This window comes from Caretta caretta, chromosome 16 (genome assembly GCF_965140235.1).
Source record: "Caretta caretta isolate rCarCar2 chromosome 16, rCarCar1.hap1, whole genome shotgun sequence".
Lineage (NCBI taxonomy): Eukaryota > Metazoa > Chordata > Testudines > Cheloniidae > Caretta > Caretta caretta.
The window spans coordinates 859,720-882,446 of record NC_134221.1 but is presented as its reverse complement, the minus strand read 5'-3'; the positions used below and the strand labels follow the sequence as shown (position 1 = coordinate 882,446).

At 44.9% G+C, this 22,727-nt stretch overlaps 1 protein-coding gene across 5 annotated transcripts in view; it reads right to left on the bottom strand.

Moving 5' to 3' along the window:
* Positions 1–22,727, bottom strand: part of PNPLA7 (patatin like domain 7, lysophospholipase) — a 437,365-nt gene that overhangs the window by 356,463 nt on the left and 58,175 nt on the right. For all 5 annotated transcript variants that reach the window (XR_012665266.1, XM_048823395.2, XM_048823397.2 and 2 more), the window contains 2 exons: positions 10,308–10,436; positions 7,367–7,447 (listed from right to left, as the gene is read on the bottom strand). Coding sequence is in view for 4 of the 5 variants with exons in the window: in XM_048823395.2 (XP_048679352.2) it covers positions 7,367–7,447; positions 10,308–10,436 (210 nt within the window). In the remaining variant the exon portion in view is untranslated. The remainder of the gene's footprint in view (positions 1–7,366; positions 7,448–10,307; positions 10,437–22,727) is intronic.

The following is a 22,727-nucleotide window of genomic DNA, read 5'->3' as shown; positions in this document are numbered from 1 at the left end:
AAAACATCTGGTCATCATATTCCTCTTCCCCTTCCTCCCACACTTCATTGGAGGGGCTTGAAGTGGTAGGGGAGTACTGAAGGTAGGTCGCTAAAGGTCTCGGTGATAGGCTGGTGCTGAGAAGAAGAGAGTCAGGAGCATGGGACACCCTTAACTCCTCTGGCTGTAAAAGCTGCGGTGGAGCTGAGTGACCAGGAGTCAGTGCTGGTGTAGCTGGTGGAGGCAGAGTCTGCTGAGGCGTCTGCTGGTGCACTGAAGGGTGTCCCGGGGGCGCAAGCTGGCTCCACGGAGTAGGAGCCCCCAAGGCAGGCACTGCAAGGGAGGCAGGAGACCTCAGCAGGCTCGGTGCTGAGAGCGGCAGCTGTAAAAGCGGCACCACAAGATCAAAGGACGGTGCTGCAGCTTGTGCTGTCGGCACTGTAGCAGCTCTCGACACCGTACTAGCAAAACTGGCTGTAGGAGAGCTGAAAGAAGCGGGCAACTGGAAGCTCTGAGCCTCGGCTCCGTGTAGTGGGGCAGCTGACTCACGGTCGGTGCCTGCCGTGTGGAAGGTGCTGAGCCACGGAGCCAGAGTCAGCAGAGATTGGAGAGCCAGTTTTAACATTTTCCCTAAGGAACGACTCCTGACGGGAGAGGAAGCTGGCCACTGTTTTGCTTTTCCTTTGCCTCTGGAGGGTGTCACAGAGGATTGCTGGCCAGGGTCAGAGGCAGGTCTGAGGGAGTTTTCCAGGAGCAGCATTTTAAGCCTGAGTACCCTGTCCTTGCAGGTCCACGCTTTCAATTTGCTAGAGCAGACACTTTTTGGGGGTACATGAGACTGCCCCAAACAGCGTACGCACTGTGAATGCCCGTCTGAGATGGGGATGGCATCCTTACAGGAGGCGCATCTCTTGAAGCCTGGGGAGCCAGGCATGTCTGAAACCGCAGAGGATTTTAAGAAATAAAAGTAACTTCTCTAAGTAGGTTTCAGAGTAACAACCGTGTTAGTCTGTATTCGCAAAAAGAAAAGGAGTACTTGTGGCACCTTAGAGACTAACCAATTTATTTGAGCATAAGCTTTTGTGAGCTACAGCTCACTTCATCAGATGCATACTGTGGAAAATACAGAAGAACTTTTTGTACACACAAAGAGTGAAAAAATACCTTCCCCCACCCCACTCTCCTGCTGGTAATAGCTTATCTAAAGTGATCACCCTCCTTACAATGTGTATGATAATCAAGGTGGGCCATTTTCAGCACAAAGCCAGCATTTAACAAGAACGTCTGAGGAGGGGAGGGGGTAGGAAAAAACAAGGGGAAATAGGTTACCTTGCATAATGACTTAGCCACTCCCAGTCTCTATTCAAGCCTAAGTTAATTGTATCCAATTTGCAAATGAATTCCAATTCAACAGTCTCTCGCTGGAGTCTGGATTTGAAGTTTTTTTGTTGTAATATCGCAACTTTCATGTCTGTAATCGCGTGACCAGAGAGATTGAAGTGTTCTCCGACTGGTTTATGAATGTTATAATTCTTGACATCTGATTTGTGTCCATTTATTCTTTTACATAGACACTGTCCAGTTTGACCAATGTACATGGCAGAGGGGCATTGCTGGCACATGATAGCATATATCACATTGGTGGATGTGCAGGTGAACGAGCCTCTGATAGTGTGGCTGATGTGATTAGGCCCCATGATGGTGTCCCCTGAATAGATATGTGGGCACAGTTGGCAACGGGCTTTGTTGCAAGGATAGGTTCCTGGGTTAGTGGTTCTGTTGTGTGGTATGTGGTTGCTGGTGAGTATTTGCTTCAGGTTGGGGGGCTGTCTGTAGGCAAGGACTGGCCTGTCTCCCAAGATTTGTGAGTGTGTTGGCTCATCCTTCAGGATAGGTTGTAGATCCTTAATAATGCATTGGAGGGGTTTTAGTTGGGGGCTGAAGGTGACAGCTAGTGGTGTTCTGTTATTTTCTTTGTTAGGCCTGTCCTGTAGTAGGTGACTTCGGGGAACTCTTCTGGCTCTGTCAATCTGTTTCTTCACTTCCACAGGTGGGTACTGTAGTTGTAAGAATGCTTGATAGAGATCTTGTAGGTGTTTGTCTCTGTCTGAGGGGTTGGAGCAAATGCGGTTGTATCGCAGAGATTGGCTATAGACGATGAATCGTGTAGTGTAGTCAGGGTGAAACCTGGAGGCATATAGGTAGGAATAGCGGTCAGTAGGTTTCCGGTATAGGGTGGTGTTTATGTGACCATTGTTTATTAGCACTGTAGTGTCCAGGAAGTGGATCTCTTGTGTGGACTGGACCAGGCTGAGGTTGATGGTGGGATGGAAATTGTTGAAATCCTGGTGGAATTCCTCAAGGGCTTCTTTTCCATGGGTCCAGATGATGAAGATGTCATCAATATAGCGCAAGTAGAGTAGGGGCGTTAGGGGACGAGAGCTGAGGAAGCGTTGTTCTAAGTCAGCCATAAAAATGTTGGCATACTGTGGGGCCATGCGGGTACCCATAGCAGTGCCACTGATCTGAAGGTATACATTGTCCCCAAATGTAAAATAGTTATGGGTAAGGACAAAGTCACAAAGTTCAGCCACCAGGTTGGCCGTGACATTATCGGGGATAGTGTTCTTGAGGGCTTGTAGTCCATCTTTGTGTGTGTCTGTCTCAGACAGAGACAAACACCTACAAGATCTCTATCAAGCATTCTTACAACTACAGTACCCACCTGTGGAAGTGAAGAAACAAATTGATAGAGCCAGAAGAGTTCCCCGAAGTCACCTACTACAGGACAGGCCTAACAAAGAAAATAACAGAACACCACTAGCCATCACCTTCAGCCCCCAACTAAAACCCCTCCAACGCATTATTAAGGATCTACAACCTATCCTGAAGGATGAGCCAACACTCTCACAAATCTTGGGAGACAGGCCAGTCCTTGCCTACAGACAGCCCCGCAACCTGAAGCAAATACTCACCAGCAACCACATACCACACAACAGAACCACTAACCCAGGAACCTATCCTTGCAACAAAGCCCGTTGCCAACTGTGCCCACATATCTATTCAGGGGACACCATCACAGGGCCTAATAACATCAGCCACACTATCAGAGGCTCGTTCACCTGCACATCCACCAATGTGATATATGCTATCATGTGCCAGCAATGCCCCTCTGCCATGTACATTGGTCAAACTGGATAGTCTCTACGTAAAAGAATAAATGGACACAAATCAGATGTCAAGAATTATAACATTCATAAACCAGTCGGAGAACACTTCAATCTCTCTGGTCATGCGATTACAGACATGAAAGTTGCGATATTACAACAAAAAAACTTCAAATCCAGACTCCAGCGAGAGACTGTTGAATTGGAATTCATTTGCAAATTGGATACAATTAACTTAGGCTTGAATAGAGACTGGGAGTGGCTAAGTCATTATGCAAGGTAACCTATTTCCCCTTGTTTTTTCCTACCCCCTCCCCTCCTCAGACGTTCTTGTTAAATGCTGGCTTTGTGCTGAAAATGGCCCACCTTGATTATCATACACATTGTAAGGAGGGTGATCACTTTAGATAAGCTATTACCAGCAGGAGAGTGGGGTGGGGGAAGGTATTTTTTCACTCTTTGTGTGTATAAAAATCTTCTGCAGTTTCCACAGTATGCATCCGATGAAGTGAGCTGTAGCTCACGAAAGCTCATGCTCAAATAAATTGGTTAGTCTCTAAGGTGCCACAAGTACTCCTTTTTTTTTATCTAAGTAGTAATTCTAATGACTGAAACGATCTAACTAAACTGAGAAACAAGCTAATGAGCTAGTCTCGAAGAGCACTACTGAACGCGGTCTCTAGCTGGGGAAGGTAGAGAAGGGACTGAGAAGCCTGGGCTGTGCATGCGCTATTAAAACACTGACAGCTCGAGAGGCAGGCACAGAGCGTGCACACCCCGTAGGGGTACTGCTGTAGAAATCTCCAATCGAAGGCGCTGGAACGCACCTTGACCTGAAGTGGAGCACCCACAGGGACATCTCTCAAAGAAGGAGGAATGTTACACCATTGTGTACGCTCTGGAAAAACTAAGCCCATGTGTTTGGGGATGGTGTTTCCACCTGCAAACAGACCATGTTGCGCTCAAGTGACTTCATACCATCAACGAAAATAACAAAAAACTTCTTCGGTGGAGTTTAGCTCTCCAAGATTTTGATTTTGAAATACAACACATTTCAGGAGCTTCTAACAAAGTGGCTGATGCACTCTCCCGTGAAAGTTTCCCAGAATCAACTGGTTAAAATCGCCTATAAAATGTGGGAAATATACTACTGATTATATAAAAACTAATGATATCTAAAGGTGCATGTGTCTTATTAACTCTGTTTTCTCCTAGAGCTCCAGGAAGAAATCAGAGCCAATGTGGAATAGGCTGTCCAGCACCATCTGTGATTTGAGGGGGGTGTTATAAATACAAAGGGAAGGGAAACAACCTTTACGTATGCAGTAATATAAAATCCCTCTTGGCCAGAGGTACAGAATAACACGTTACACGTAAGTGAATCAGTTCAATTAACATAGTTGGCACCTGACTAGAAGGACCAATGGGGAAAGAAGATACTTTCAAATTGAGTGGGGGGGGGGGGGGAAGAGAGGAGGAGGTTTTGTTAGTGCTCTCTGCGTGTTCCCTCTGGAGACAAAGAGAGAGACAAAGCAGGTAATCCAACTCCTACTGAAATGATACATCTAAAATTACAGAAATTGGAAGTAATAGCAAGGAAATGCATTAGATTATCTTTTGTTTTAGCATGTGAATTTTCCCTATGCTTTATTCCTGCTTTTTGTAACTTTGAAATTGAGCCTAGAGGGGGATCTTCTGTGTTTTAAATCTTTTCATTACCCTATAAAATTACCTTCCATCCTGATTTTACAGAGGTGCTTCTTTTACTTTTTTTCTTTATAATAAAGTTCTTCTTTTAAGAACCTGATTGGTTTTTAGTGTCCTAAATACCTAAGGGTCTGGTCTGTACTCACCTTGTTAACCTATTTGGTTGGTATATTATTCTCAAGCCTCCCCAGGAAAGGGGCTTGGGGGGATATTTTGGGGGGGGGAATAGGGCTCCAAGTGGTCTTTCCCTGAATGTTTGTTTAAATCACTTGGTGGTGGCAGCAATACCGTCCAAGGACAAGGAAAGGAATTTGTGCCTAGGGGAAGTTTTTAACCTAAGCTGGTAGAAATAAGCTTAGGGGGTCTTTCATGTGGGTCCCCACATCTGTACCCCAGAGTTCAGAGTGGGGAGGGAACCCTGATACACCCCCCATTACAGGTGTGATCCTAAGAGCCACTTTGTGCCAGCTAGCAAAAGGCAAACGCAACATGCTGTTGTCAGAATATTTAGCCAGACAGCATCTTGCAAGGTGTCATACAAAAACTGATGACACACTGGTCATGGATATCATTGTGTGATGTATGCACAGGTTGCGTATAAAGAGTTATGTATGTACGGCGGTAAGCTGTTCTTAAAATATGCTGTGGAAGCAGCTGATAAACAAGTTTATCCTAGACAAGGGAATGTTGTTTTGCCTGTTTCTCCACTGTAAATTGTGCAAGGTGACACCAGAGACAGTGCAAGTTCATTTGCATCTGAGTCCACAGGAAAAGCGAACTAAGAGGAGGGCAAGGAAGACAGGATGGTGTCAGCTTCTTGGGGCACAAGTAGTTGAGGAAAAAAACTTTATCTGGGGATACCCTTCAGAAGAATACACCTCAAAAGTTTACTGGACTATAAAAAGAAGGGGAGAGAACCTCTTCGCTAATCATAACTTAAATTGAACAAAAGAGGCCTGTGCTCTTGGAATCCATACGAGATGAATCCTTCAACCATGTGAGCTGAAGTCGCGGAGAGCTGATTGTAGGTGAGAAACTGCCTGAGACCAGACTGTGCTTTCTGATGTCTAAAAGCTTAACAGTTCACATTTTTCCTTTTATTTTGTTTGTAATCATATCTGTCTTTTTCTCTTGCTTAGTATCACTTAAATCTCTGTTCTTTATTAATAAACGTATGCTTAGTTTTACTATAAATGACCTCAGTGCTGTGTATTAAGTTAGAGTGTGCCCACAGTGAGTCAACAAGGTGGTGTGTGTGTGTGCACTGTTACTTTGGAGACAGCAGGCTTCATAATTCCTGCGAGTGTCCAGTGAGAGGGACTGGACACTGCAGAGAGGCATGTCTGGGGAACTGGGTCTCGCTGAATGTTACCTGCAAGACCAGGTTAAGACAGAGTCTTGAGGAATTTGCTGGGGACGCAGACAGTGGTGCAGCAGGGAGCTGACACTCAGCTGAAGGTCCAGCAAAGCTCTCTCTCCCTGAGGCAGGGGGGTAACACACTGGTAGGGCCCTATCAAATTCACAGCCATGAAAAACCCGTCACGGATGATGAAATCTGGTCTTCCCTGTGAAATCTGGTATACTTTTTCCCTGTACTATACAGTTTTCTCAGGGGAGACCACCGTTTCTCAAGCTGGGAGTCACGAATCAAAACAGGGCTGTGGAGGGGGAATGTTGCAAGGTTATTGTAGGGGGATCGCGGTTTTGCCACCCTTACTTCTGTGCTGCTTTCAGAACAGAAAGTTGGCCAGAGAGTGGCAGCTGCTGGCCAGGCACCCAGCTCTGAAGGCAGCGCAGAAGTAAGGGAGGCAATACCACAACCCCCTACAATAACCTTGTGACCCCCCCACAATCCCCCTTTGGTTCAGGACCCCACCAGTTACAACACTGTGAAATTTCAGATTGAAATATCTGAAATCATGAAATTTATTATTTTTAAAATCCTATGACCGTGAAATTGACCAAAATGGACAGTGAATTTGTTAGGGACCTGCACATTGGCTTACGGTTTTGGGAGCAGTGGAGAAGAGCATGACAACAGGTAAAGGCACAAGACCCTACACCTGAGGGGGTACACTCAGAGGGACCAGAAAGGGGACAGAGGTGCAGCTAGCCTGGCAGCCATGACAACCTCCATAATAAAAATGCCCAAATGAAATGTAATTCAGGAGGTTTCAGCACTGAGCAGATTTTATATCTTGAGAGCTTCACTCTCAAGCACGATAGTATTAATATTCTTGCAAACAATAAACTAATGTTAGCTTTATATGGAGATTATGCTTGCGAGCTACTGGAGTAGAAGACACACTCCAACAGCCAGGGTCAGAATCAGATACATACAGTGTGACGAGCCAAATACATACAGTGTGATAAGAGTTGTGAGTTTTTTACCCATGAAAGCTTATGCCCAAATACTCTTTAAGGTGCCCCCGGACTCCTTGTTGTTTTTGTGGATACAGACTAACATGGCTACCCCCGATACAAGAGTATATTGCTTTCATTCTATACTTACGGAATTGAAGAGCTCAGTGGTCAGGCCAAGATAATTGTGCAAAGCCAAGAATGTCACTCTCTGGAGCCTCACCATGATGATCTAGGAGCAGGAGATCAAACACAGGGAGCAGGTGAATACCAAATACACCAACACCCACTAACCCACTCTTTTTGTCCTATGACTGCAGAAGTGTTAACAGACCACTCTACCTTGAATAGTCCCTTACAATTTGTGCTAACTACTTATGCTAAACATTCTGTTCCACTTTGCATTTTGCTGTGATGCTGAAAATATCTTTCCCCACAGCTGAAGAAGAGCACTGTGTGGCTCCCTTTTACCTAGGGAGGTGGTAGAATCTCCTTCCTTAGAAGTTTTTAAGGTCAGGCTTGACAAAGCCCTGGCTGGGATGATTTAATTGGGGATTGGTCCTGCTTTGAGCAGGGGGTTGGACTAGATGACCTCCTGAGGTCCCTTTCAACCCTGATATTCTATGATTCTATGAAAGCTTGGGTCTCTCACCAAGAAACACAATAGATAGCTGAGCCAGAGACACCACCCAAAGGACTGCTGACACCCAAACTTCAGCTCCATGCACAAGACACCAGCCTCGCTGGTAAGGTTACTGAAATCATTGAGAACATTTAATAATTGAAATATATGCATTTATTTCAGTTTTCCCTGCTTGGCTTCCCCTGAGCTCTAGGTGCAACACCCAAGACAGACACTAAAAAACAAACCTCCCCAACAAAAATATGCACCTGAAACCACAGACACCATGTGAGGGTCGTTATACACAGAGGATAACAATAAACATCAAATGGCTCAAAAAGAAGAGAGGGCTGGTGCCTGAAGTCTGCTTTTCCTTGTTACGAGGAAGTGGGCATTTTTCCTCCAACAGTAAAGAAGGAGAGTATTTCCATGGAAGACAACTTTCCCAAGATCCTGGAAAGATTGGAACTCAACATCCTAATTTAAGAAAACAGTGCTCTAATCCCTGGGCGACAGAGCCTTGGGTTGGTTTTGGGGGGAGGGGGTGTTTTTGTTTTGTTTTAATAAAATTACAATCTCAAGGGGCAAGTTGGGGCTGGAGTCCAAATTTTGGAGGCTCTTGCAAGAACTATAAAGGGCCTATACACTGTTGACAATCAACAAGTAATGATGATATTTATAATATTGATTATGACATCTTGATGTCAAACACCCTTCGTAAGAGCATATGATCCAAAATCTACACGCAACCAGTTCTCATTTGGCATCTCCCCTTTGTCTTTAACTAGACTCCTCTTTCCTTCCCCACCTCTCCCTATCTCCCAGCATCTTGTCTGGCATATGGATAAGGTTGCTTATTACACCAAGAGGCTGATCTATGTCTATACCAATGAAAAAAGCAAACTGATTTTCAGAAGTGCTGAGCACCCAGATGCTCAGATTCTAAGCCCCCATTTTTTAAAAAGGACAGAGTATTGGGGGTTGGCGAGGGAATGACTTATGACCAGTCCCAAGGGAAGAGGCTATGTCTTGAACTAGAGACACTGGAAACTTACAGAGGGGCACCAATAAGCTATCTTCATAGACTATCAGGGTAGGAAGGGACTTCAGGAGGTCATCTAGTCCAACCCCCTGCTCAAAGCAGGACCAATCCCCAACTAAATCATCCCAGCCAGGGCTTTGTCAAGCCTGACCTTAAAAACCTCAAAGGAAGGAGATTCCACCACCTCCCTAGGTAACCCATTCCAGTGCTTCACCACCCTCCTAGTGAAAACGTTTTTCCTAATATCCAACCTAAACCTCCCACACTGCAACTTGAGACCATTACTCCTTGTTCTGTCCTCTTCTACCACTGAGAACAGTCTAGAGCCATCCTCTTTGGAACCCCCTTTCAGGTAGTTGAAAGCAGCTATCAAATCCCCCCTCATTCTTCTCTTCCGCAGACTAAACAATCCCGGTTCCCTCAGCCTCTCCTCATAGCTCATGTGTTCCAGTCCCCTAATCATTTTTGTTGCCCTCCGCTGGACGCTTTCCAATTTTTCCATATCCTTCTTGTAGTGTGGGGCCCAAAACTGGACACAGCAGTCCAGATGAGGCCTCACCAATGTCGAATTGCCATTAGATTTGCCTCTGCCGTTCTTTGCCCAGCACATATTTCAAGGCATTCTTTCCAGGGGAAAGGTTTCAGAGGAACAGCCGTGTTAGTCTGTATTCGCAAAAAGAAAAGGAGTACTTGTGGCACCTTAGAGACTAACCAATTTATTTGAGCATGAGCTTTCGTGAGCTACAGCTCAGATGAAGTGAGCTGTAGCTCACGAAAGCTCATGCTCAAATAAATTGGTTAGTCTCTAAGGTGCCACAAGTACTCCTTTTCTTTTTCCAGGGGAAAGTTACTCATATCATTCTTAAGAGTCCAATAAAGGTGTCACAATTACACAGATTAGTTAAGTGGTAGCATTATTCGAGGTTATTCAAGGTTAGCATTATTCAAGAGCAAAGATTAGAACTTATTTCAAGTACCCACTGCTACAGCAGTTCAGAGTTTGCAGATGTCTGATCAGTAAATATCTAGGGCCAAATTCTGCTCTTTGATGGGCAGAGGCAGCCCCCATGGACAGTAACAGGAGCTCCATATTTCTGAAGGCAGAATCTGGTCTCAAGGAGGAAGGAAACTTCGGTACGTTGGTCCAAGGGAGGGTATAATGTGATTAAATTAAGACGAGACACATTTATATTTCCCTCATCTCCGCCTAATGTAAAGATCAATCAGAAGGTGCGATAATCTCCTTAGATATGTGGTGGCAGCCCCCTCACTTGGGACACTTAAATATTGGACAAAACCCTGAGAATATGCTAGGGAGAACAATTCTGCACCAGCAGAAGGATGGACTAGCTGACTGGATAGGGAAAACACTTTTAAAGGAAAGATGGATACTACATTTAATAAAAACAAACTACATATCAGTCTTACCTGTACCACTCTGACAAGAGTTTCAGGGTACTTCTGGAAAACATCCTGAAAAACACTGGCTGGAAGTCGCAATATAGTGGATGGTGTTCCTGCTCGGGCTGAAACTGTTTTATATGGAGCAGGGTGACCCTATTAAAAAAGCATTAGAGAAATGAGTATACTATTTGTTCCCTCTTGTACCACTGTCCACCTGCCTCAATTCTTCCTAATGACATTACACCACTTTTTCCTTTGACACACACCATCCTAATTCTCTGGCCACAAGAGAAAGATGTGCTCCTATACTCCATGGATTGGCCAGTCGGGGATGTAAGAGGTCAGCATGGCCAACAGCATTCACAGGGTCAACTTCATTTGCCTAGGAAGGGGGTAGGAGAAATGAGAAATCCCCACAGTGTAGTTCACCATCAAGTAGATGAATCTGCTGGTTTACTGATTCTGTAATGCTACGGAGAAAGCCAGGTTTCAGAATTAAGGTCAAATTGATACTCCAGCTCTCCAAAGAGGTTGAGAAAAGGCCTTTTGGCAGGTCTATTAATCTATGCTGCCCTCTGTAACATTCTGGGGTGCATTCCTGATCAGTGAGAGATTTTGTTACCACCTGCACTGCAAACCTGCGTGCCGCACAATGCTTTGCTATTGTAGCTCCCAACTTGGGCCACTCACAAACAGCCTGCCAGAACGCAGGTCACTCCGAGTGTCTGTATGTAGCTGCAGCCCTGGTCCAACAACTCTGACTCCAGCAGCCTGTCAGCAACACTGCAGCCCACTCTGGCTTCCACCAGTCTTAATTACAGGGTGACACCCTGCAGGGTGACACCAACCAATACACTCCAAGTCCTCAGTTTTCCCAAGAAGTGTGTGTTCTGCACCATCCAGCTCTCTCCTGGGAAGTTTAGATATTAAAGGTCTGTAAAGGGTCAACGTTCAAAGGTTTGGTAACTCCAGTTAAAGTAGCAAACAGTTTGGTTTAAACAACACCGAATTTGTTTAGATTAAAAATAAAACAAGTTTCTTTAACTACAAAGAAATAGGTTTCAAGTGAGTACAGGTATAAGGCATTAAAGTCAGAAATGGTTGTAAGAAAAATAAAGATAAAACGTTTCCTAGTAGCTAAAACTTAACAAGCTAGACTTGGTTCAAGGTAAAACCTTACCACACATTCCAATATAGCTAACTAAATTCCCAGATTAGAATCTCCCCCAAGAATCAAAGGGTTGGTTCCTTTTCTTAGGAGAAAGAGAGAGATTAAATGTATTTTCCTGAGGGTTACCCTGGGATAAAGTTCATCCCAGCTGTGAAAAAGGAGCCTTGGAGTCTTGGGTGAAAGAGGTTCCATTTTGTTGTTTGCTAAAATGCAAATCAATCTCTTCCTGCCCCCTTCTTTGCAAAAGAATGGCCACTTAACGGGTGATGGCCAATCAACTTTGATGACACCTGGCTAGAGGCATCTGCTTGTCCTGTGTCTTTGAAAAACAGGTTTACCCCTCCTCGGACTTGTCTTGCAAATACATTTTAGTCATAATTTCAGCTTGTGTTCATAACTCAATACACTATTCATACATACATTACACAAGAATTTTAACAAACAGTGTGTTGTTAGTTTTTAAATGATACCTCACAAGGCATATTTTGCGCAAATATTACTACAATAAAGTCTAGGGTGTGAATTCAGGGAGCTTAAGGTCACAACCTCCACTTAGCATATTTGCTGCCATGGCAATCTATGGATTCGCACAGTCTGCAGAAACAGACTAATCTGCTACTTCCACTATTCCAGATGTGGCTAGATCCTAAGAGCTACAGGGGCAGTGGATGGGAAAGCAATAGTGACCAAAAGACCTTCAAGATGTGTGGAGAACTTTTACCCTTCTGGAACCAAGGTGTAATAGATAGGGAAGACAGAGACCTGCCTGCATATCTTAAAGGAGGGGAGAAATTCTGAAGCTAGGCTTATATTTTTAATTGTAGGATTGTTCCCTTTTATGCTTTTTATCTTCAATAAAAGGAAGGTGTGAAACATTATTTTTAAAAACCCCAGTTTTTCACATGAGAAACATCAGGTCTAGACCTCCCTGTTTTTGCTGGAGGACTGGAGAACCAGCAGAATGACATCACAAGACAGGAAATGCGGCTACAGATTTTTAGATTGTTTTTTGTTTGGGTTTTTCTTCTTAATGTCTGTTTAACTCAAACTCTTGCTAAACACTTGGGAGAAAAGCTTTCATTGCAAAAGATTCAGTGCCCCTGCTCCCCCACTTCCCTGAGTGCTGAGAAAGTGCATGTCAGTCCTCTGTAGAGTCCTCCTAAAAATCCAGGAAAATGAAGACCTGATTTAGCTATTTCCAAGATTAAAAAAAAACTAGCAGAAAAAAATGGAGGAATGGGGAGAATCTTTTATGGGATGGAGCCTGAGCAGGAAGCTGATGCAAGAACAAACTGGAGTTCTTGCTTACTCAATCATCATAAGGGCTTACATTTTCTTCCATTGTGCAATACAAAGCAACTACATAAAATCTGCAGGACACTGAATGTGGAGATGCCATCCATGCTCCATACAAGTAATACTGTCAGTGGTAATCAACCCAGGGCCTCCCACAGCACTATGCAGTTAGGTGCACCCACTGACACTGACTCAGAGGAATTTTCTGCCCAAGGAATGATGAATAAAAACACTAGACAAGTTACTTTCTGCACTGCTATCACCTCTCTAGAAAAGAAAGTTGACGGATTCTTAGTAAAATCAGTACAGCTGGAAGCCTGGACGAAGAAAAGCACAGGACTTGGACAGCAAGATCAAATGAACTGTATCTCTGGATTATACTGATGTTGTACAGCAAAACCTCAGAGTTACGGACACCTCGGGAATGGACGTTGTTCGCAACTCTGAAATATTTGTAACTCTGACCAAACTTTAGGGTTGTTCTTTTGTTTTGTTTTAACTCCTCCCACCCCTTTTTTTTCCTGGTAGTTTACGTTTAACACAGTACTGTTCTGTACAGTATTTGGGTGTGTGTGTGTGTGTGTGTGTGTGTGTGTGTGTGTGTGTGTGTGTGTGTGTGTGTGTGTGTGTGTGTGTGTGTGTGTGTGTGTGTGTGTGTGTGTGTGTGTGTGTGTGTGTGTGTGTGTGTGTGTGTGTGTGTGTGTGTGTGTGTGTGTGTGTGTGTGTGTGTGTGTGTGTGTGTGTTTCCCCTGCCTGACTGTGTACTTCCAGTTCCAAATGAGGTGTGTGGTTGACCAGTCAGTCAGTTCGTACCTCTGGTGTTGTACTGAATGATATTATAAAAAGAAAAAGGCTATGGACAGTTTTGAGTGCAGTCTATAATTCTGAATATCTACTCAGTCTGTGCCCTGGAATTGCATGGCTTCTTAAAAAGAATTTCAAGGACACCACACATAGCCTTTTAGGGCTTTTTACATAAATCAAAAAGGGCTCAGTGTTCCTTCCTTTTATACATCACTTTAAAGCCAGCCTCTAAAAGTCTGCTCCTACCTAACGAGATTATTCTGCTTTTCATCTACTCCCACGCAAACTGTTTTAGAAAAAAGTAAAATTACACTCTTTGCTTTTTAAAGATACAGGTCCCTGTACTGTTTACCAACTGTATTTTCCACCAGATCCTAAAGCAAATGGGTGGGGAAATTAGTTGCTGGATAAAAATAATTCTCTTCAATAAAGATTTATAATTAACTTTATAAAACGTTACATAGTAGTAATTCAAAAGACCAAGGATTGGGTTACAGATCGCCTTCAGATGTTCGATTCTGAACTTCAACTGAGCTGGTTGGGCTCACTCTGAAAATGACAGTGTAGACGCAGTGTAGACGCGTTGCTGGAACCTGGGCTCTAGGACCCTTCAAGGTGGGAGGGTCTCAGAGCTCAGGCTGCAGCCAAGCCTGAATATCTACTCCGCAATTAAGCAGCCCCTTAGCCCGAGCCCAGTGAGCTGGCATGGGCTAGCCGTGGGTGTCTAATTGCAGTGTAGACGTGCCTAGAGATTCTCCCTCCCCACCGGGAATCAGAGCCCAGGTTCCAGCCCAAGCCTGAACATCTATACAGTATTTTTAACCCCACAGCGTCAGGCCTGCAAACCAAAGTCAGTTGACCTTGGCTCCGAGACTCACTAGCACGTGTCTTTTTTTTTTTAAAATATTGTGTAGACATGTTCTTTCAGAACAGAGTTTAAGGACCTCTGAGAAAATCATACTCTAAAGATTACAATACAAAAAGGAGCAGAGGACACTAAATCCAGCAGGGCACTTAAGAGAAGAATAACTGTGACATTTCCAGCCTTCCATTTATCCTGGGTCCAATTTTCCTTTTTAAACACTAATCAGCATGATGAGAGGAGCTTGGTTTTCGTAAACCTCAAAAGCAGGCTGTACTGAGTAACTGGCCAGAACGTACTAAAAGCTGCTTCAAAGGAAGAACAGAGGAAAATGTTCTCAGACTTGTCAGTTCTCTCAAGCACATTGTAATGTAATCAACAGCACTGAGAACACTGTTTAAACTGTAACTTCAATCAGTTTATTATAATTACATACAGGGAACTCTTTAGGGACTGCCTTTCAGGACAGATTCAGCAGTGAGCACCTCATTCCCCACCTCCTCTTTTTTTTTTTTTTTTTAAACAAATGGGAACTGTTTGTTCTAGTTGGGGATAAGAGTTTCTCTCCATATTGTTCTGTCACCTGCGGAGTAATTGCATGTTCCCTGAAGCACTGTTGACGGGAAGTATTTGTTGTGGTTACAAATGTGACAGCAAAACACAAGTAGTTGAGGCCTCCCAAGTGGACCTGGAATGCGATAAAACATTTCTGAAATGGATTTCAATAAACTTTTCATTAAGTGGAGTGGTGGGATTTTTCGTTTCTCCCATTTGGAGTGGTAATGCTCTCTTCCCTTCCATCTTCAAAATCCTGGAGTTTCCTTTCTATTCTTTCTGCTGGGATTACCCTCTCCAGTCTGGCTTCCACCCTCTCCACCCCACCACAGCCATCCTAATCAAGAGCACAAGGGACCACCAAGCTAAATCCAAGGGTCACCTCTCTATCCCCTAATCTTTTGATCTGTCTGCTGATCACATTTCTCCTTTTCTGTTCTCTCCTGGTTTCTGGGACTTTGGTTAGTAGGTGAACGGAGAATTGGGAGATCTCATTCATTCCACATCATGTTTAATGCTTCATCAAACTCTCTTCTTTCCTTATCTACTGGTGTTACTCAGCATTCTGAGACTTCAGCTGCTCCCACTCTTCCAACCGCTACCCTTATATGCAGGATACAAGAACCCTTTTAGCCCCAAATTCTCACTTTTTGTCCTGTCTTGGATGGCTCTGTGCCATCTCAAACTTAGTCTCTACAAAAACTAACTCCAGGCTTTCCTATATGGCTATTTGGTGCACAGGGTGACTAGTCAACAAAATGGCAGATGAAATTCAATATTGATAAATGCAAAGTAATGCACATTGGAAAACATAATCCCAACTACACATATAAAATGATGAGGTCTAAATTAGCTGTTACCACTCAAGAAAGATCTTGGAGTCATTGTGGATAGTTCTCTGAAAACATCCACTCAATGTGCAGCAGCAGTCAAAAAAGTGAACAGAATGTTGGGAATCATTAAGAAAGGGATAGATAATGAGACAGAAAATGTCATACTGCTCCTATATAAATCTATGGTATGCCCACATTTTGAATACTGTGTGCAGATGTGGTCTCCCCATCTCAAAAAAGATATTGGAATTGGAAAAGGTTCAGAAAATGGCAAAAAAAAATTACTAGGGGTATGGAACAGCTGCCATATGAGGAGAGATTAAGAAGACTCACACTTTTCAGCTTGGAAAAGAGACAACTAAGGGGGGATATGATAGAGGGTTATAAAATCATGACTCGTGTGAAGAAAGTACAAGACGGGAAGCCTCCTGATTCATACTGAGAAAGTAGGGCAATCGGCTAGCTATGTTATGTGCATGTATACGAATGCAAGAAGCCTGGGAAACAAGCAGGAAGAATTGGAAGTCCTGGCACAATCGAGGAACTATGACATGATTGGAATAACAGAAACTTGGTGGGGCAGTTCACATGACTAGAGCACTGTTATGGATGGGTATAAACTGTTCAGGAAGGACAGGTACAGGAGGAAAGGTGGAGGAGTTGCACTGTATGTAAGAGAGCACTATGATTGCTCAGAGCTCCAGTTTGAAACAGGAGAAAAGCCTGTTGAGAGTCTTTGGGTTAAGTTTAGAGGTGAGAGCAACAAGGGTGATGTCATGGTGGGCGTCTGCTATAGACCACCGGATCAGAAGGATGAGGTACACGAGGCTTTCTTCAGACAACTAACTGAGGTTTCCAGATCACAAGCCTGGTACTAATGGGGGACTTCAATCACCCTGACATCTGCTGGGAGAGTAATACGGCAATGCACAGACAATCCAGGAAGTTTTTGGAGAGCATTGGAACAACTTTCTTGTACAAGTGCTGGAGCAAGTGACTAGGGGCCGAGCTCCTCTTGACCTGCTGCTTACAAACAGGGAAGAATTGGTAGAGGAAGTACAAGTGGGTGGCAACCTAGACAGCAGTGACCATGAGATGGTTGAGTTCAGGAGCCTCACAAAAGGAAGAAAGGAGAGCAGCAAAATACAGACCCTGGACTTCAGAAAAGCAGCCTTAGACTCCCTCAGGGAACTGATGGGCAGGATCCTCTGGGAAGCAAATATGAGGGAGGGATAACTCGGGGGAGGGATAGCACTGTGGCTTGAGATTGGCCTGCTAAACCCAGGGTTGAGAGTTCAATCCTTGAGGGGGCCATTTAGGGATTGGGGGCAAAACTGAAGATTGGTCCAGCTTTGAGCAGGGGGTTGGATGAGATGACCTTCCAATCCTGACATTCTATGATGGAGCAAGGAGAGCCGGCTGTATTTTAAAGAAGCCTTATTGAGGGCGCAGAAACAAACCATCACGAATTGCAGAAAGAATACCAATGGATGAATGGATTATAAGATGGACAGAAAGCTGGCTAGATCGTTGGGCTCAACGGGTAGTGATCAATAGTTCCATGTCTAGTTGGCAGCCGGTATCAAGCGGAGTGCCCCAAGGGTCGGTCCTAGGGCCAATTTTGTTCAATAATGATCTGGAGGATGGTGTGGATTGCACCCTCAGCAAGTTTGCAGATGACACTAACCTGGGAGGAGTGTTAGATACGCTGGAGGGTAGGGATAGGATAAAGAAGCACCTAAACAAATTAGAGGATTGGCCAAAAGAAATCTGATGAGGTTCAACAAGGACAAGTGCAGAGTCCTGCACTTAGGACGGAAGAATCCCATGGACTGCTACAGACTGGGGACCGAATAGCCAGGCAGCAGTTCTACAGACAAGGACCTAGGGATTACAGTGGATGAGAAGCTGGATGAGCGTCAACAGTGTGCCCTTCTTGCCAAGAAGGCCAATGGCATTTTGGGAGGTATACGTAGGGGCATTGCCAGCAGATCGAGAGACGTGTTCATTCCCCTCTATTCAACACTGGTGAGGCCTCATCTGGAGTAGTGTGTCCAGTTTTGGACCCCACACTACAAGAAGGATGTGGAAAATTGGAAAGAGTCCAACGGAGGGCAACAAAAATGATTAGGGGGCTGGAGCACATGATTTATGAAGAGAGGCTGAGGGAACTGGGATTGTTTAGTCTGCGGAAGAGAAGAATGGGGGGGGCGGGATCTGATAGCTGCTTTCAACTACCTGAAAGGGGGTTCCAAAGAGGATGGATCTAGACTGTTCTCAGTGGTAGCAGATGACAGACCTTTGGTCTGACCCACCATGGCCATTCTTATGACAAGCTAGTGCGCTGTAGCTTTACACTCCAGCTTGCCATATCAGGAAGTCATTGCTTATTCCCCTTTTATTTGCCTTATCTTGCTAATATTGCAAATTTTCCAGGGCAGAGAATGTGCGTGTATGTGTTTGTAAAATACCATGTAAATTTACAAAGCTACATGAAGGAGCTTTTAAGTAAACATTATTATTACAATTATAAAACTACTAGTGGACATAATTTTGAAGCCTGGAAAAGCACCCAAAACATATGGCTGTTCATCCAGGGCTCTGTCATGAGATCTATGGCACTTCATACCCCCAGTCAGGACATACGTACCCCCACAATAAGTCTTGCATGACATTTTGGAAGCTCCAGTCCCAGTTGGAGCCCAAAAGAGCTAGAACACAACAGAAAATTAAAACTAATTAACCAAACTTTCAGAATCTTCATAAGGGTTCAACTGGAGTCTGGAAAAGTGCACCAGTCCCTGTATGTCCCCTCACAGGCTCACCTTTCTCTTCTGGAAAAAGTTCTAGTAGCTTTATATTTAGCTTTATTTTAACTTTTAAAAAAAGCATTAACTCAAAAAACAGACTTTCCGGGTTTGGATGTTGCAATAATCCAAAATGGAGGCACACTTCTGGGAAAGGACTCTCCTCCACTAGAAATGGAAGGGCTGCAAGAGTTATGTTATTTTGTCCAATGACTGATGGCAGACAACCATTCACGGACTCCCACACGTCCCTCTGCAAGGCAGGTCAGAATTATACAGCTGAGAAAACAGCAGCACAGAGAGATGAAGTGGCTTGCCCACCCACAGCCACAGAGTGAGTCCATGAGAGGCTCAAGGATAGAACAAAACCTCCTGACCCTGTTGCTTCCTTGAGCTCAGGCAGTAAGGCCCTTTTATTTTAGGGTATGTCTACACTACGAAATTAGGTCGATTTTATAGAAATCAATTTTTAGAAATCAATTTTATAAAGTCAATTGCGTATGTCCCCACTAAGCGCATTAAGTCAGCGGAGTGCGTCCTCACTACGGTCGCTAGCATTGACTTACAGAGCGGTGCACTCTGGGTAGCTACAGTTCCCGCAGTCTCTGCTGCTCATTGGAATTCTGGGTTAAGCTCCCAATGCCTGGTGGGGCAAAAACATTGTCACAGATGATTTCGGGTACATGTCATCAGTTGCCCCTCCCCCCTGTGAAAGCAAAGGCAGACAATCGTTTTGCGCCTTTTTTCCTGGGTTACCCCATGCAGGCGCCATACCACGGCAAGCATGGAGCCCACTCAGCTCACTGTTACCGCTGCTGTTGTGAGCATTGTAAACACCTCACACATTATTCTGGAATATATGCAGAACTGGGCTAAGAGACGCCAGCATGAAGAGGATTTTGAGGAGAACATGGACACAGATGTTCCTGAAAGCATGGGCTGTGGCAATTGAGACATTATGGCGGCAGTGGGGCTGGTTGATCCAGTGGAACGTCAATTCTGGGCCAGGCAAACAAACACAGACTGGTGGGACCGCACAGTGTTGCGGGTATGGGACGATTCACAGTGGCTGCGAAACTTTCACATGCATAAGGCCACTTTCCTGGAACTCTGAGAGTTGCTTTCCCTAACCCTGAAGAGGAGGAATACCAAGCTGAGAGCTGCCCTGACAGTTGAGAGGCGAGTGGCAATAGCCCTGTGGAAGCTTGCAACGCCTGACTGCTACCAGTCAGTCGGGAATCAATTTGGAACGGGCAAGTCTACTGTGGGGGCTGCTGTGATCCAAGTAGCCAGCGCAACCCCTGAGTTGCTCCTATCAAGGGTAGGGACTCTGGGAAATGTGCAGGTCATACCGGACAGCTTTGCTGCAATGGGGTTCCCTAACTGTGGTGGGGCGATAGAACGAATATCCCTATCTGAGCACCAGACCACCTTGCCAACCAGTACGTGAACTGCAAGGGGTACTTCTCAATGGTGCTGCAAGCACTGGTAGATCACAAGGGACGTTTCACCAACATAGAATCATAGAATAACATAGTTGGAAGGTTTCAGAGGAGGTATTGTTTCATAGTCTCTGTATATATAATGTCTTCTGCAGTTTCCACAGTATGCATCCAATGAAGTGAGCTGTAGCTCATGAAAGCTTATGCTCAAATAAATTGGTTAGTCTCCAAGGTACCACAAGTACTCCTTTTCTTTTTATAGTTGGAAGGGACCTCTGGAGGCCATCCAGTCCAACCCCCTGCCCAGAGCAGGACCAATCCCAACTAAAATCATCCCAGCCAGGGCTTTGTCAAGCCTGACCTTAAAAACTTCTAAGGAAGGGGATTCAACCACCTCCCTAGGTAATGCATTCCAGTGTTTCATCACCCTCCTAGTGAAAAAGTTTTTCCTAATATTCAACCTAAATCTCCCACACTGCAACTTGAGACCATTACTCCTTCTCCTGTCATCTGCTATCACTGAGAATAGTCTAGATCCATCCTCTTTGGATCCACCTTTCAGGTAGTTAAAAGCAGCTATCAAATCCCCTCTCATTCTTCTCTTCTGCAGACTAAACAATCCCAGTTCCCTCAGCCTCTCCTCAGAAGTCATGTGTTCCAGACCCCTAATCATTTTTGTTGCCCTTTGCTGGATCTCTCCAATTTCTCCACATCCTTCTTGTAGTGTGGGGCCCAAAACTGGACACAGTACTCCAGATGAGGACTCACCAGTGTCGAATAGAGGGGAACGATCATGTCCCTCGATCTGCTGGCTATGCCCCTACTTATACAGCCCAAAATGCCATTGGCCTTCTTGGCAACAAGGGCACACTGTTGACTCATATCCAGCTTCTCGTCCACTGTCACCCCTAGGTCCTTCTCTGCAGAACTGCTGCCTAGCCATTCGGTCACTAGTCTGTAGCGGTGCATGGGATTCTTCCGTCCTAAGTGCAGGACTCGGCACTTGTCCTTGTTGAACCTCATCAGATTTCTTTTGGCCCAATCCTCCCATTTGTCTAGGTCTCTCTGTATCCTATCCCTACCCTCCAGCGTATCTAACACTCCTCCCAGTTTAGTGTCATCCGCAAACTTGCTGAGGGTGCAATCCACACCATCCTCCAGATCATTAATGAACATATTGAACAAAACCGGCCCAAGGACCGACCCTTGGGGCACTCCACTTGATACCGGCTGCCAACTAGACATAGAGCCATTGATCACTACCCATTGAGCTTGACAATCTAGCCAACTTTCTACCCACCTTGTAGTGCACCCATCCAGCCCATACTTCTTTAACTTGCTGACAAGAATACTGTGGGAGATCGTGTCAAAAGCTTTGCTAAAGTCGAGGAATAACACGTCCACTGCTTTTCCTTCATCCACAGAACCCGTTATCTCATCATAGAAGGCAATTAGATTAGTCAGGCATGGCTTGCCCTTGGTGAATCCATGCTGACTGTTCCTGATCACTTTCCTCTCCTCTAAGTGCTTCAGAATTGAGTCCTTGAGGACATGCTCCATGATTTGTCCAGGGACTGAGGTGAGGCTGACTGGCCTGTAGTTCCCAGGATCCTCCTCCTTCCCTTTTTTAAAGATGGGCACTACAGTAGCCTTTTTCCAGTCTTCCGGGACTTCCCCCGATCGCCATGAGTTTTCAAAGATAATGGCCAATGGCTCTGCAATCACATCCGCCAATTCCTTTAGCACTCTCGGATGCAACGCATCCAGTCTCATGGACTTGTGCACGTCCAGTTTTTCTAAATAGTCCCGAACCACTTCTTCCTTCACAGAGGGCTGGTCACCTCCTCCCCATGCTGTGCTGCCCAGTGCAGTAGTCTGGGAGCTGACCTTGTTTGTGAAGACAGAGGCAAAAAAAGCATTGAGTAGATTAGCTTTTTCCACAGCCTCTGTCACTAGGTTGGCTTCCTCATTCAGTAAGGGGTCCACACTTTTCTTGGCTTTCTTCTTATTGTCAACATACCTGAAGAAACCCTTCTTCTTACTCTTAACATCCCTCGCTAGCTGCAACTCCAGGTGTGATTTAGCCTTCCTGATTTCACTCCTACATCCCCAAGCAATATTTTTATACTCTTCCCTGGTCATTTGTCCAATCTTCTACTTCTTGTAAGCCTTTTTTTTTGTGTTTAAGATCAGCAAGGATTTCACTGTTAAGCCAAGCTGGTCACCTGCCATATTTACTATTCTTTCTACACATCGGGATGGTTTGTCCCTATAATCTCAATAAGGATTCTTTAAAATACAGCCAGCTCTCCTGGACTCTTTTTCCCTCATGTTATTCTCCCAGGGGATCTTGCCCATCAGTTCCCTGAGGGAGTCAAAGTCTGCTTTTCTGAAGTCCAGGGTCCGTATTCTGCTGCTTTCCTTTCTTCCTTGTGTCAGGATCCTGAACTCGACCATCTCATGGTCACTGCCTCCCAGGTTCCCATCCACTTTTGCTTTCCCTACTAATTCTTCCCCGTTTGTGACCAGCAGGTCAAGAAAAGCTCTGCCCCTAGTTGGTTCCTCCAGCACTGGCCCCAGGAAATTGTCCCCTACACTTTCCAAAAACTTCCTGGATTGCCTGTGCACCGCTGTATTGCTCTCCCAACAGATATCAGGGTGATTGAAGTCGCCC